This window comes from Myxocyprinus asiaticus, chromosome 5 (assembly GCF_019703515.2).
Source record: "Myxocyprinus asiaticus isolate MX2 ecotype Aquarium Trade chromosome 5, UBuf_Myxa_2, whole genome shotgun sequence".
NCBI classification, from domain to species: domain Eukaryota; kingdom Metazoa; phylum Chordata; class Actinopteri; order Cypriniformes; family Catostomidae; genus Myxocyprinus; species Myxocyprinus asiaticus.
The window spans coordinates 5,739,502-5,752,994 of record NC_059348.1 but is presented as its reverse complement, the minus strand read 5'-3'; the positions used below and the strand labels follow the sequence as shown (position 1 = coordinate 5,752,994).

General features: G+C 43.1%; 1 protein-coding gene across 1 annotated transcript in view; it reads left to right on the top strand.

Moving 5' to 3' along the window:
- Positions 1–13,493, top strand: part of LOC127440730 (gastrula zinc finger protein XlCGF57.1-like) — a 518,561-nt gene that overhangs the window by 434,347 nt on the left and 70,721 nt on the right. The window contains exon 2 of the mRNA XM_051697532.1: positions 13,384–13,473. Coding sequence (XP_051553492.1) covers positions 13,384–13,473 — 90 coding nt within the window. The remainder of the gene's footprint in view (positions 1–13,383; positions 13,474–13,493) is intronic.

Genomic DNA, 13,493 nt, shown 5'->3' with positions numbered 1-13,493 from the left:
TTATCTTTAATCTGTTTGAGACATTTGAATTGTAGATGCTTACTTATCAGTGTAATGACTCTGCTCTTACTTGAGCCAGCACTAAAGAAAACATGTCCACCCCATATCTTCCCAAATTTTTCCGCTTCCTGCGTGGAAAGATGCACTTCTTGAAGAAACACTATATCATATTTCTTACGTTTAAGAAGAGAAATATCTTTCCTTCTTTTCATGGGGTGCCCCAACCCATTCACATTCCACGTGGAGAGAGACAGTCCACTTACACTAACATTTGACATTTTGACATATTAGTAAATATAGATTGCGTCAAAAACAAAATTATAAAGACCACATTCCACAATAGTGCAACAATCAAACCCCAAACTTCCCCCCGAACCAAACAAACAGAAAAAATAAAAATGTGCGCATTTAACCTGCGCACGACAGCACCAACTGGCGTCCATCCTTCTAATCTCAAACAGTCCCATGTACGCCCAGGGTTGGGGAGTAACGTAATACATGTAATGGGATTACGTATTTAAAATACAAAATATAAGTAACTGTATTCCACTACAGTTACAATTTAAATCATTGGTATTTAGAATACAGTTACATTCAAAAAGTATTTTGATTACTGAAGAGATTACTTTGCATTTTATTGTAATTTGTTTCATTTAATATTTAGTCATTTCAGATGGAAAACATTTATAAATATGAATGATGCAATCCAAAGTGCATTTGAACAGCAGTGAAACACTTTCTCATGATGTGTTACATTCATACGAGCAGACAGAGAAGTAAGTTTGAAGTAAGTTTGGAGCAGAAGAAATAAAAAAAAAAAACTTGTCAGCTTTACGCTAAGCTAAAATGCTATTTCTAGCCATTTAACATGCACATGTTACAAGGCACGATCATATTTTTTATCAAGAAAATTCAGGTTAGATCATAATTTCTTTTTTCTATTAAGACCTTTGATATTATGGCAAAAATCATATTCTTGATGATAATTTTTGTATTGGTTTCCTTTAAAAAATATCTAAAAGATCAATTTGATTTATCTTGTTTTAGAAACAGCACTGCATAAGATATTTAGGTTTTTCAGAGAATGTGTATAGTTTTTATAGTCAAAACAAGAGAGAGCTGCCAGTGCTGAAGAAATAATCCAAAGTATTTAGAATACGTTACCGACCTTGAGTAATCTAATGGAATACATTACAAATTACATTTTACAGCATGTATTCTGTAATCTGTAGTGGAATACATTTCAAAAGTAACCCTCCCAACCCTGTGTACACCTACGAGAACCCCCGCAACAACTTTGCCGTCGGATTTCTCAAGTCATGTGTTTCTATACAAATTTTGTAAAACAGAATTACACAACAGAAGATACAGTAATCTATTAAACAAACTCCAGCCAATAGGAGGGATAAACACAAAGAATGTGTAGATTCATCCACATAACTGTCCCAAAGGTGTGTCCCTCCACAAAACAAACTCCAGCATCTAGTGCAGGGGTGTCAAACTCAGTTCCTAGAGGGCCGCAGCCCTGCAGAGTTTAGTTCCAGCCCTGTTCCAAAATGTCTCCTTGTAATCTTCAAGCACTCCAGAAGACCTTGATTAGCTACTTCAGGTGCATTTAATTAGGGTTGGAGCTAAATTCTGCTGGACTGTGGCCCTCCAGGAACCGAGTTTGACACCCCTGCGTAGCGGAACCAGCACATATTTACAAATATATATGTTAAAAAAAAAAAAAAAAAAAAAAAAAAAAAAAAAGGTTGTTCAGTTTCCTCGGAGAGTCAAATGAATGTTCAGTGAGCCTTCCCATTCAACTGCTACATGAGTGCAACAAATGACCCAATCACTCCAATGTCCTGCAAGAAATACTCCATAAAACAAACTCCAACCAGTAGGAGGCATAAGCACAAAGAACGTGCAGATTCATCCACAAAACTGTCCCGAAGGAGTGCTGCTACACAAAACGAAATCCAGCTGCTAGGCAAAACCAGCACAAAAAGAAACATAAAAGGTGCTCAGTTTCCTCGGACGGTCAAGTGAATGTTCAGTGAGTCAGGCTCACTTGGCTGCAACGTAAGTACCACAAAATGACTTACTCAGTCATTGACTTTATGAAGGATATGACTTGCTGGGGACATGTAAACACTTTACAGCCATCCTTAGTATCTATTCTCAATTTGTCCAGAAACATCAATGCAAAAGTGACCTTCCATTGATGTAAGAGTTTCTTGCATTCCTTCAATCAATCACATTTGTCTCTTATCGAATTGGCAAAGTCTGGGAACAAGAAAATGCATGTGGTTCTTCCAAGAAAACTTCCTTTACTCATTGCCTCATGTAACACAAGATCTTTATTGGATGATCTCAGAAATTTGGCCAGAATTGATCGGGGCCTGTCTCCCTCAGCGGACTGCCAAGCCGGGACACTGTGAGCTCACTCAATTTCCAGCTTATGGCCTGTTATGTCAAGCAGATTCGGAAAGAGCCCATCCAGGAATTCCACCATATTCTGACCCTCTGCTCCCTCAGGAATTCCAACAATTCGGATGTTATTCCATTTACAGTTCTCCAAATCCTCCAGCTTCTCCCAGACATGCTCCAAATCTGCCTTGGTTGCTAGCGGATTAGCAGCTAATTCCCTCTCCGATGACTCCAGATAATCGATCCGTTTCTCGACATCCCCCACTCTTGTAACCATCTCAGTGAATTTCATCTCCATGGCCATGATTGATCGAAGTATTGCAGCAAGATCCTCCAAGTCAGCAACAACCTTTTTTAGCATTGCCAATATGCTCAGCAATTCTGGCTAAATCGAGTTCCTGGCTTGAGGCCTCCGGAGGGGTGTCAGCTTGAGCACATAAGTGTCTTTTAATGTCTCCAGAGCCCAAGGATTTTGAAATCTTTGACATATTGTCTTCCTAGAACAGTTATGGATCAGGGTGTATCGAATCTCACTGGTTTTATCATTAAAAGTATCAAAACTAGCAAAGTGCACAGAGCTCGCCGTTCACACATCCGAACCTCGCATGGCGTCAAATGACTCCTCACAACCTATCATTGTCAATGCTACCACCATGTTTACTATCTTGGAGGATAAGATCTACAGAGTGATGCAACTACCACATAAAACCTTATATCAGATCTACATTCCTGCCTCTCTTCGCTCACAACTCCTTCAGAACTTCCATGAAGACCCATTAGCTGGACATCTAGGATGATTCAGAACTTACAAGAGACTACAGAATCTTGTATTTTGGCCAGTGATGAATCCAGATGTTGTGGAATATGTTTGTTATTGCTAAAAGTGTCAGCTGCGCAAACCTGAAAGTAGAAGATCGGTTGGAAAGTTGCAACAAACTACTGTACACCGACCGTGGGAAATGTTGGGAGTCAACATTATTGGTCCATTTCCTCTGAGTTCTAATGGGAATGTTTACCTTTTGTTTTTTGTGGTTTATTACTCATGATTCGTGGACATTTTTCCTCTTTGGCATCATCAGAATAATGACAAAGCACATCTTTACCAGATGGGGGATACCTGATTTTATTCTTTCTGACCAAGGCTCTAAGTATGTTTCTTCTGTCTTTGAAGAAACTTGTAAACAGTGGAAAATATCCCCGAAACGGAAAACTGCATACCATCCACAGACAAACTTAACCTAAATGATAAATCATACCTTGAAGACAATGACCTCTGTTCACACTAGCAACAATCAAAAGCACTGGGACAAAACCTTACCTGAGTTTCAATTTGCATTAAATTCAGCTGTCCATGAACCCAGTGGTGTGACTCCAGCTGAGTTGAATTTAAACAGACCCCTCCAAGGACCGATTTATGTTGTTACAACCAAGGGAATGTACTCCAGATACTCCAGCCAATGTTCAGGTTGATAAATTGGAAAAATACAGGAATTTGTGAATAAAAATCTCAAAGCTTAAATGCTGTCAAAAACAGAAATATGATGAGCACAGAAGAGAGAGTCAGTGTAAGGAGGTTCGTTGGGTGGAAAGGAGGCGGCGAGAATTTCACAGTCCACGTGAGTTTACTTTTAATGCAGTTGTCTCCAGCTTCACAACAAGGTATTCAGCTCACTCTCTCTCTCCAACAAACAGACACACAACCATGTCTCCATCACCACATACCCCCACCACCCGACTCAGGCCAGGGCAACATCTGGCTTGCCAACCCCCACCCCCCACACACATTTCTGGAAAGTCAGCTACAGCCATCTGCGCCCCTGGTCTGTGGATCACCTCAAATTTGAATGCTGAATTGCCAGGTACCAACAGGCGATCCATGCGTTGGTATCTTTAATGCAGTGGAGCCATTGGAGTGGGAGTGATCTGAGCAGAGGGTGAAAGCCCGGCCCAGCGTGTAGTAGCAGAGGGTGAGTTCAGCCCACTTGATCTCCAAACACTCCTTTTCAATGGTGCTGTACTTAGTCTCTCTCAACAAGAGTTTACGACTTGGGCCTGGGTAGCTCAGTGGTAAAAGACGCTGGCTACCACCCCTGGAGTTCGCTAGTTTGAACCCCAGGGTGTGCTGAGTGACTCCAGCCAGGTCTCCTAAGCAACCAAATTGGCCCGGTTGCTAGGGTGGATAGAGTCACATGGGGTAACCTCCTCGTGGTCGCTATAATGTGGTTCGTTCTCGGTGGGGCAACTGGTGAGTTGAGCACGGATGCTGCAGTGGATGCCGTGAAGCCTCCACACGTGCTATGTCTCCGTGGCAACGTGCTCAACAAGCCACGTGATAAGATGCGCGGGTTGATGGTCTCAGACGCGGAGGCAACGGGATTCATCCTCCGCCACCTGGACTGAGGTGAATCACTATGCCACCACAAGAACTTAAAAAGCGCACTGGGAATTGGGCATTCCAAATTGGGTGAAAAAGGGGGAAAAAAATAAAAAAATAATACGTTTACGACTTATGTACAGCACCGGTTGCTGCTCCACCTCCTGCAAGGGCACCACCCCAAGCATGTAAGAGCAGTCCCCCACAAAGTGCAGATTTCACTTTTAGAAAAGCCTGTTGGCATGACTTTGTCCACTGGACTGGATCGGGGGCCCCCTTTCTAGTGAGATCAGTCAGCGGGCTGGTGACGTCAGAGAAACTAGGCACAAACCTTTGGTAGTAGCCAGACAGCCCCAGAAACTGTCTCACCTCCTTTTTGGTCTTGGGTTCTGGGCAGGCTGCAATTGCTGTGGTTTTGTTAATTTGTAGACGTGCCTACCTATGGCTCAAATGGAACCCCAGATACCGAACTTCCACCCGCCCAGTTGTGCACTTCTTCGGGTTGGCAGTGAGCCCCACTTGTCGCAGCGATCTCAGGATGGCTCTCAGATGTTGCATGTGCCACCACCAATCATTAATATAAATGATTATATCATCTAGATAAGCGGTGGCATATGCCATATGTTGCCTGAGAATTTTGTCCATGAGATGCTGGAACGTGGTGGAGGCCCTGAACAAACCGAATGAAAGAGTCACAAATTGGTGTAAACCAAACAGTGAGGAGAATGCAGTCTTTTCTAGGGGGATTGGAGTTAAGGGGATCTGCCTTTTGTAAAATCCATTGTCAAATAAAATTGGGCCACGCCCAACCGATCGAGCAATTCGTCAATCCGGATTGTGCATTGTGTACGTCAAATTTAGACACTGCGTTCACTTTTCAATAGTCCACACAGAATCGGACCATCCCGTCACTCTTAGGTACCAGAACCACTGGGCTGGCCCAATCACTGTGTGACTCTTCTATTACGCCCATCTCGAGCATTGCCTCTAATTCTCCATGAACAACCTTTTTTTGTGTTCAGGAAGGCAATAGGGGTGGCTATGAACCACCACCCCCGGGGTGGTCTCGCTGTGGTGCTCTATGAGGTTCATGCGACCAGGGATAGGCGAGAACATGTCAGCAAATTCTGCTTGCAACTTCGCTACCAAAGGGCCCTTGCCACTTGACAAGTAATTTAGAGCTTGAGGTGAGTAGTAATACAAGCACTTTATCTCCTGGTGCAAATTCCCATAGTCGAGTGCCCCTGTCATACAGTCGGCTTTGACGTTCTTGAGCTTGGAGCAAATTACCCTGTGTTAGTTGACCCAAAATGTGGAGTTTTGCTCTAAGATAAAGAACGTACTGACTTTCATTTTTACTGTTTGAAGATCCCTCCTCCCAAGCTTCCTGTATGGCATCGAGCACGATGCGTGGCCGACGCCCATACAGCAGCTTGAATGGGGAAAACCCTGTGGAGGTTTGTAGGACCTCTTGCACTGCAAATAACAGGGGCTCGAGCCACTTATCCCAATTTCTAACATCCTCGTGTATGGACTTACGAATCATATTTTTCAGGGTTTTATTAAATCATTCCACAAACCCATCCATTTGTGGGTGGTAAACACTGGTGGAAATCGATTTAATACCTAATAATTCGTACAGTTCGTGTAGTGTTTGTGAGATAAATGCAGTTCCTTAATCAGTGAGGATTTCTTTTGGAATCCCCACCCAGGATGGTGCTAATGTGGCCAGAAATCGAAATATCATGAGTACAGGGTCAGGGGGAATATTTGAATGTTCAAACCCCGGTAACAGTGCACAAAGTGAAGTAATAGGGGTTTTCCAAGAGGTAGTAAAATGAATCACTCAGCAGGGTAAAGCTATGGGAGAACTCACTAATGCAGTTTGTGAACTCACTGTACAGAAAACTGGTTCAAATGGTAGTCAGAGTGGGAAGTCTAAGTTCAAACCCACGTATACAGATGACGGTCAACCCATATGTTTAAGGTGTGAGGGGGTGGGGCATGTAGCCAGACAGTGTACTGGGCCACGGAATTCCAAAGACCATTCTGTTGCCACCACAACTCTGCCGTACAGGGAAACGGGGTCCCTCCATTGCAGTGAGCTGAGCAATGCGAGGAAAGTCAGAAGGCTCAGTAGGTAGCCCGTTAACTAAAGAACGTTTCTTAGAGCGTGCAGTTGTCAAGTGCCCTGAAGTAGATATTCTCATTGGAGGTGTTCCAGTTAGATGTCTACTGGACACAGGAAGTAATGTGAGTACCTTAGCAGAAAGCTTCTTTAGAGAAAACCTCCATGGGGAAGATAATGATCTCCACTGCGCAGCTAAGTGGCTAAAGATAACTGCAGCCAACAAGCTACCCTTGCCGTACCTGGGATATGTTGTACTAGATATTCAGGTGCTGGGGCTAACTATACCTGAGTGTGGGTTCCTAATAGTTTGTGATGGGGGGCTGCAGAGTCAGACTCAACTCCCTCGGGCATAATAGGCATGAATATTGCTCAGAGATGCAGACAGCTTGCACTTACTGAGTTTGACACTACTTTAGGAGGAAAGCTGGACTCTGTATTGAGGGAAGCCTTTCATCGTGTACAGAGAGTTGAACTGGTTGAGACAACGGCAACCGCCAGAGTAAGTGGCACGCACAAAACACGTGTACCAGCATCTTCTGTAGCCACAGTCTATGCCAGAATAAACAAGAGAGCTAGTGACACCGACGCTTGGTGGGTGCTAGAGCCCGGGAGCATGCCATTGCTAGGTGGGTTGATTCCCATCCCCACTGTGGTGTCATCCAGTAGTCAAGTGTTTCCAGTGCAAGTGGTAAACTTTTCTCAGGAGGATGTTTGGCTGCCCCCTAAAGTGCATCTTGGAATGCTTAACCACTCTCAGTGTGCTGAGAGTCACCCCTGCGAAGTGATATTTCAGCGTATCTCTGCTGATCATGTAAAGGTGACGATCGATCAGAAGGTTAAACCAGGATCTGATACTGACCTGGAAAATTTGTTAAGTAGACTGCATATAGGGGGTACACCAGAAGAGCAAGCGAAGCTAGGTGTACTACTCATGAAATATGCCGATGTGTTTGCAGTCCGTGATGAAGACCTGGGGTACACAGATCGAGTGAGACATAAGATCCCATTGACAGATGATAATCCTATCTCTCAGCCATACCACCGCATACCACCAACGCAGTTTGAAGAGCTTAGAGAGCATATCTCTGAACTACTCAGAAAGGGTGTCATACATGAAAGCTCGAGTTCATATGCTTCACCAGTTGTGTTGGTGCGCAAGGCTGATGGAAGTCTGAGGCTGTGCTTGGATTATAGCAGACTGACTTCTAAGACTAAACGTGATGCTTTCCCATTGCTACGTATAGATGAGAGCCTGGATGCATTGGGTGGAGCACAAATCTTCTCGACCATAGACTTTGCTAGCGGATACCACCAAGTGGCAGTCCTTGAGAAAGATAGACACAAGATGGCTTTCGTTACGCCGTTTGGGCTGTACGAATAATGGCGGATGCCTTTCGGGATGTGCAACGCGCCCGCAACGTTTCAGCGCCTCATGCAGTCTATCATGAGTGACTTGGTATTTCAGATTGTACTCATCTACTTGGATGACTTGCTGGTGTACTCGTTCACCTTACGAGATCATCGAGTGAGACTTGAAACAGTGTTAAAAGGCTGAGGGAAACTGGGCTGAAAGTGAAAATAGAGAAGTCAGGTTACTGGGCCATCAAGTTTCAGTGGAGGGGGTGCGGGTTCAGGAGTGGCCAGTCCCAAGTACTCCTAAGGAAATTAGATCATTCTTAGGGTTCTGTAGCTATTACAGGAGATTCATTGAGGGTTTCTCCCAGATAGCTGGGCCGCTGCACGATGTAGTAAACGTGTGCCTTGCAGAGAAAAGTCCCTACAAGGTAGCTCAGGTCTATAAAAGCTCATGGACTCCCCAGTGTCAAATACTTTCGAACATCTCAAAGACAAACTTACTTGTGTGCCAATTTTGGGGTACGCTGATTTCACCCTTCCATTTGTGATAGAGACAGATGCGAGCAGTCTCGGATTGGGTGTAGTGTTTGTACCAGCATCAAAGGTGTAGAAAGACAGTGATAGCCTATACGAGTAAGAGGTTAAGGGGGGCTGAGAAAAATGATTGGAACTATAGCAGCATGAAGCTGGAGCTGTTAGCACTTAAGTTGGCGGTTACAGAAAATATTCGGAGTTATCTGCTAGGGTCCAAGTGCACCATCATAACTGATAACAGACCCCTCTGCCACCTCACGACTGCCAAATTAGATGCCATTGAACAACTGCTCAGCTTGCCATTTTTGACTTTGAGGTCAGGTACCGCCCGGGACGATGCAACAGTGCAGCTGATACTCTTTCCAGGAGGCCAGGACCAGATGAGCCAGAGCCTGAAAGTGAAGACACAGAGTATGATGGCTGTGTGGCGATATGTAACTCACTTAGGGGAGGGACAGCTCTGGGAATAGACTTGTTGGCAGCAGGAGTTGAATGCAGCAAAGTCAGGCAGTTACATGTTGGGTGTGAGAATACCCCCACTCTGCCCGGATATTCAAAAGCCGAAATTATTCAGTTTCAGGAGTCTGATCCATCACTCAGGGTGTTCAGACAGTTATGGAGTCGACAAAGAAAGCCTACTCACAAAGAGAGATTAGGCTTGTCCAAACCTATGAGGTCCCTGTTGAAACAGTGGCAAAAGATCAGAGAGAAGGAAGGTCTTATACCGTGTAATTGATGATGTCTATACTGGAGAATGTCACCAGTTGTTGTTACCAGCCTGTTTGACTGAGCAAGTCCTAAAGAAGGTTCATGATCAAATGGGGCATCAGGGTATAGAAAGAACCCTATGTCTGTTGAAGCAGAGATGTTTTTGGGGAGGCATGTACAAGGATGCGGAAGAGTGGGTGAAAAGATGTGATCGATGTGTACTAGCAAAGATGCCGCAGCCCAAGATTAGAGCACCCTGGACGTCGTTCTTAGCTTCTTGACCACTGGAAGTTGTGGCAGTAGATTTCACTACACTGGAGCCAGCCACAGATGGGCATGAAAATGTTCTAGTAGTGACTGATGTGTTCACAAAGTTCAGTCAAGCGTTTCCCACCCATGACCAGAAGGCTGAGACCACGGCCAAGGTCCTCTTAAGAGAATGGTTCCTGAAATATGGGGTGCCACAACGCTTGCACTCTGACCAGGGCAGAAATTTTGAAAGCGCTGTTATTGCTGAGCTCTGCAAGTTGTATGGCGTCAAGAAAACTCGCACGACACCGCAACCACCCTCAGGGGAATCCGCAATGTGAGAGGTTCAACAGAACTTTTCATGACCTCTTAAAGTCTCTCCCACCTGAGAAGAAGAGCAGATGGCCAGAATACTGACTTATCCACAGGGTATCTGCCGATTGATGTTCTGTTAGGCCAGGAACCTGTGACAGACGACCAGCCGGACTGGCTGAAGGTACACAAGGAATGACTCCAAGATGCACATGTCCGAGCAAAGGAATATGCTGAAAGGAAGGCTGCAGAGAGAGTAAGGCAACAAAAACAGAGAGTTAGTTGCCCAGCTGTAGAGATTGGACAGCATGTGTACCTGCGACATCGACCACCGGAAAGAAACAAGATTCAGGATGCTTGGTCCTCCATAGTTTACAGAGTGGTGGAGGTTCAGAGGTCCACGTACGCTGTAGAGCCTGTTGAAGTAGGCCCAATAAAAAGGGTGCACAGATCTAACCTCAGATCCTGCAATAATCCAGTTCCAGTACCCATGCCAAGGAGTCGAAAACCCTGTATGAAAGAGGTACCAATTTCAGTTCCTGAGTCAGAAATGCCCTCACTGGAGGCAGAATGTGGTTTGGTGGAGGAAGTTCAATGTTCCAGGAAGAAGCAGACAGTAACCCCAGCCTCTAAAGATCCCGAACAGCCAGTGCCTGAATTTGAAGATTGTTACAATCATCAGAAAGAGGAATTGGGGGGGAATAGTGTTTTTTCAGAGCCAGAGAGTCAGGAGGTACTTGATGATGCTCTGATAGTGAAACCAGTAACTGTCGAACCAGAACCAGAAAGTGTCCAATTACATGCTGAAAGTCCAGAGGTGAGGCCTATTCCTACTCCGAGGAAGGGGGTGCTAAGTCAGAAGTGCCTTGTCCTGTGCCACGTAAAACTCAGAGGTCAAATGTAAGAGTGCATAATAACCAGATTGCTTAGGTCAGCTTGCAATGAAGTGTCCTTTAGTCCTGACATGCTTTCCTAAGTGTTAGCTGGTATGGTCCTTTATACTTCTGGAAAGCTTCAAGGGGGGCTAGATGATTAGTGTTGGTAGTCACTGAGGACGCTGACTATTAGCAGGGGAGAGTGTAACCAGGTGAAAACTAATACCATATTTCACTTGTGAAGCTGTCTATTAAAGCCCTTAATTAAGTGTATAGTCCATACGGTGTGCACAGATGTCCTTCTCATCTAGTGAAAACATTTTATGCTGGCCCTTTAAGAAGCAGGAATGTGAGTTATTGTTCTGCCCAGGAGTGTTGCGAGAGTTTACATGTGATCAGCACAATTTGCAATGTGGTCCGGGTGGTGCTTATGCGGTGAGAAATTAATACTTTAAAAGTTGATAAAACCATAAAATAGTGAGAAATATGTACTTATAGTGACATATAAACTGTTTCGCAGTGTGTTTGTGACACGGATGGCTGTGGGTCTCGCCGATTGACGCCGATTTCAGTTGAGATGTTTCTCCTCGTGAGAGAAATAATTTCTCAAAGAGTGTGTGTTGATGAAATATCGATATCTAAGTGACGTTGAAATCATTTTGTGCACAATCGTATGTGGAGTAGGGTGTTTAAGTGTATTTTTCTTGTTTTATCAAGAGGGGAGAAAAACGTGCTCTATAGGCCCACTGTGTGTATTTCCGAGCGGCGAAGAATCAGAGTGAGTTTTATTTATTTTATTTGTTTTAAAAGTGTATGTGTTCATTAAAAAGTGTATTTTCCTAAAGTAAATGAAGTAATAATGTTCCTGTAACTTCATGTTTTCAAAATGTTAAGGGAACGTTTTTGTATTTTGTTTTCTACTGAACACAGGGAGAGAGGGGTTCATCAAATGCTGTGTGTCAGTGTGTACATGTGCCAGTGTGATGATGAACAGTAAGTTTCATTTGTTTAATTTCCAAAGTGGCACTAGGGAGTTTATTCACTACTGTGAGTGTTTCAATAGCAAAATGTGTCTAGAGCTCAAAATGTATTAATTTGAACAGAAAAATGTAAAGTGTGAGTGCATATTTCTTTCTGATTTATATTTTTGGTTCAAATTGAAGCAGCCTTATGTGGTATGTCATGCATACAAATGTTATATTTGTTTATGTATGTTTTCTTTAGAATAAGAGGCTGTCTATGCTGACCATTTTGTCTATGTTGTCTATGCTGACCATTCTGTCTATGTTGACCACGTTGTTTATTCTGTCTGTTTTATTCATTTCGCCAAGGTTGTCTATACTGCCTAGGGAAAGAGTAAAGTTTGTACAAAACCACTCTCAATTCTGTGAATCAATATAAGATAATTTTTCCTGCCTGAGTTCCAAATTCCCCAAATACTGCATAATTAACGCTGCACTGTTACAAGTGCAGTCTGCAATAAAACAACCCCATTTTATAATAATTTGTTTTCCTGTGCCCTGTTGTTGTCATTTATTTCACATCACCGGGCCTCATATAAATCTGGTTAGCAATAAGGTGAGTAAATGATAAGCTAATTTTTATTTTTGGGTGAACTATCCCTTTAAGGGTTTTCCACGACAAGCGGTTCAGAATGTCCCCTCCGAGATGCTGTTGTATGACGTCACGCAAACATGGCGGCGCTCCGAGAGATTTGCAGAGTTCTGATAAACATTCACTTTTAAACAAATTATTGTACAAATGAGTAAAATAAATGCACCAAAGTTTCCATATTAGTTGATGTTTAACACACGTTTGCAGAGACTCAAAAAACGGTAAACGATCTTCTCTATTGATACTCATAAACCTGCAGAAACTTCTGACATTGTTGTTTTCTTTGTTTCTACATTATTCGAGCATCTGATTCATGTTTATAAATGACGCCAATATTCTCATCATCCTAAAAGAAGACTTGTTTCAACACGAACAGGAATAACTCCAGGTGTTTCAACTGAGATCTGCGGGATAAAACATTGTAAAATGATGTTTATTAAAGAAGAGAGTGAGGACATGAGTTATCCAGAATCATGCAGTTCAAATGTCATGAAAAATGAAGATACTGAGGAACAAAGAGGTTGGTGTCCATTCTTCATTCTTTATTATTGTCTGTTCATGAAGATTAAAGTTATAAAATATTAAGCAGTTCAACACATTTGATGGCTGCAGTTAATTATCGATTCGTAGGATCTGTTAAATAATTGAATCAAAGTAAAAGAACAAAGAAAACGACAAAATGCACATAAAATTGAATTCCTTAAACTTTGCTGTTTAGATCACATTAAAATAGATACTTGTTATCTGTAGCTTTCTTCTATTACTTTTGGGGTCAGTTTTATTGAATTAAAGACCATTTTGTGTTTTCATTTTAGATCTGATGGACGTGAACGAGGAAAATCAAGAACTAAATGAAGTTGAAGAGAAACACCATCCGGATCAGACACTTCATGATTTCATAACTGGTGAAAAATAATTTATTGGT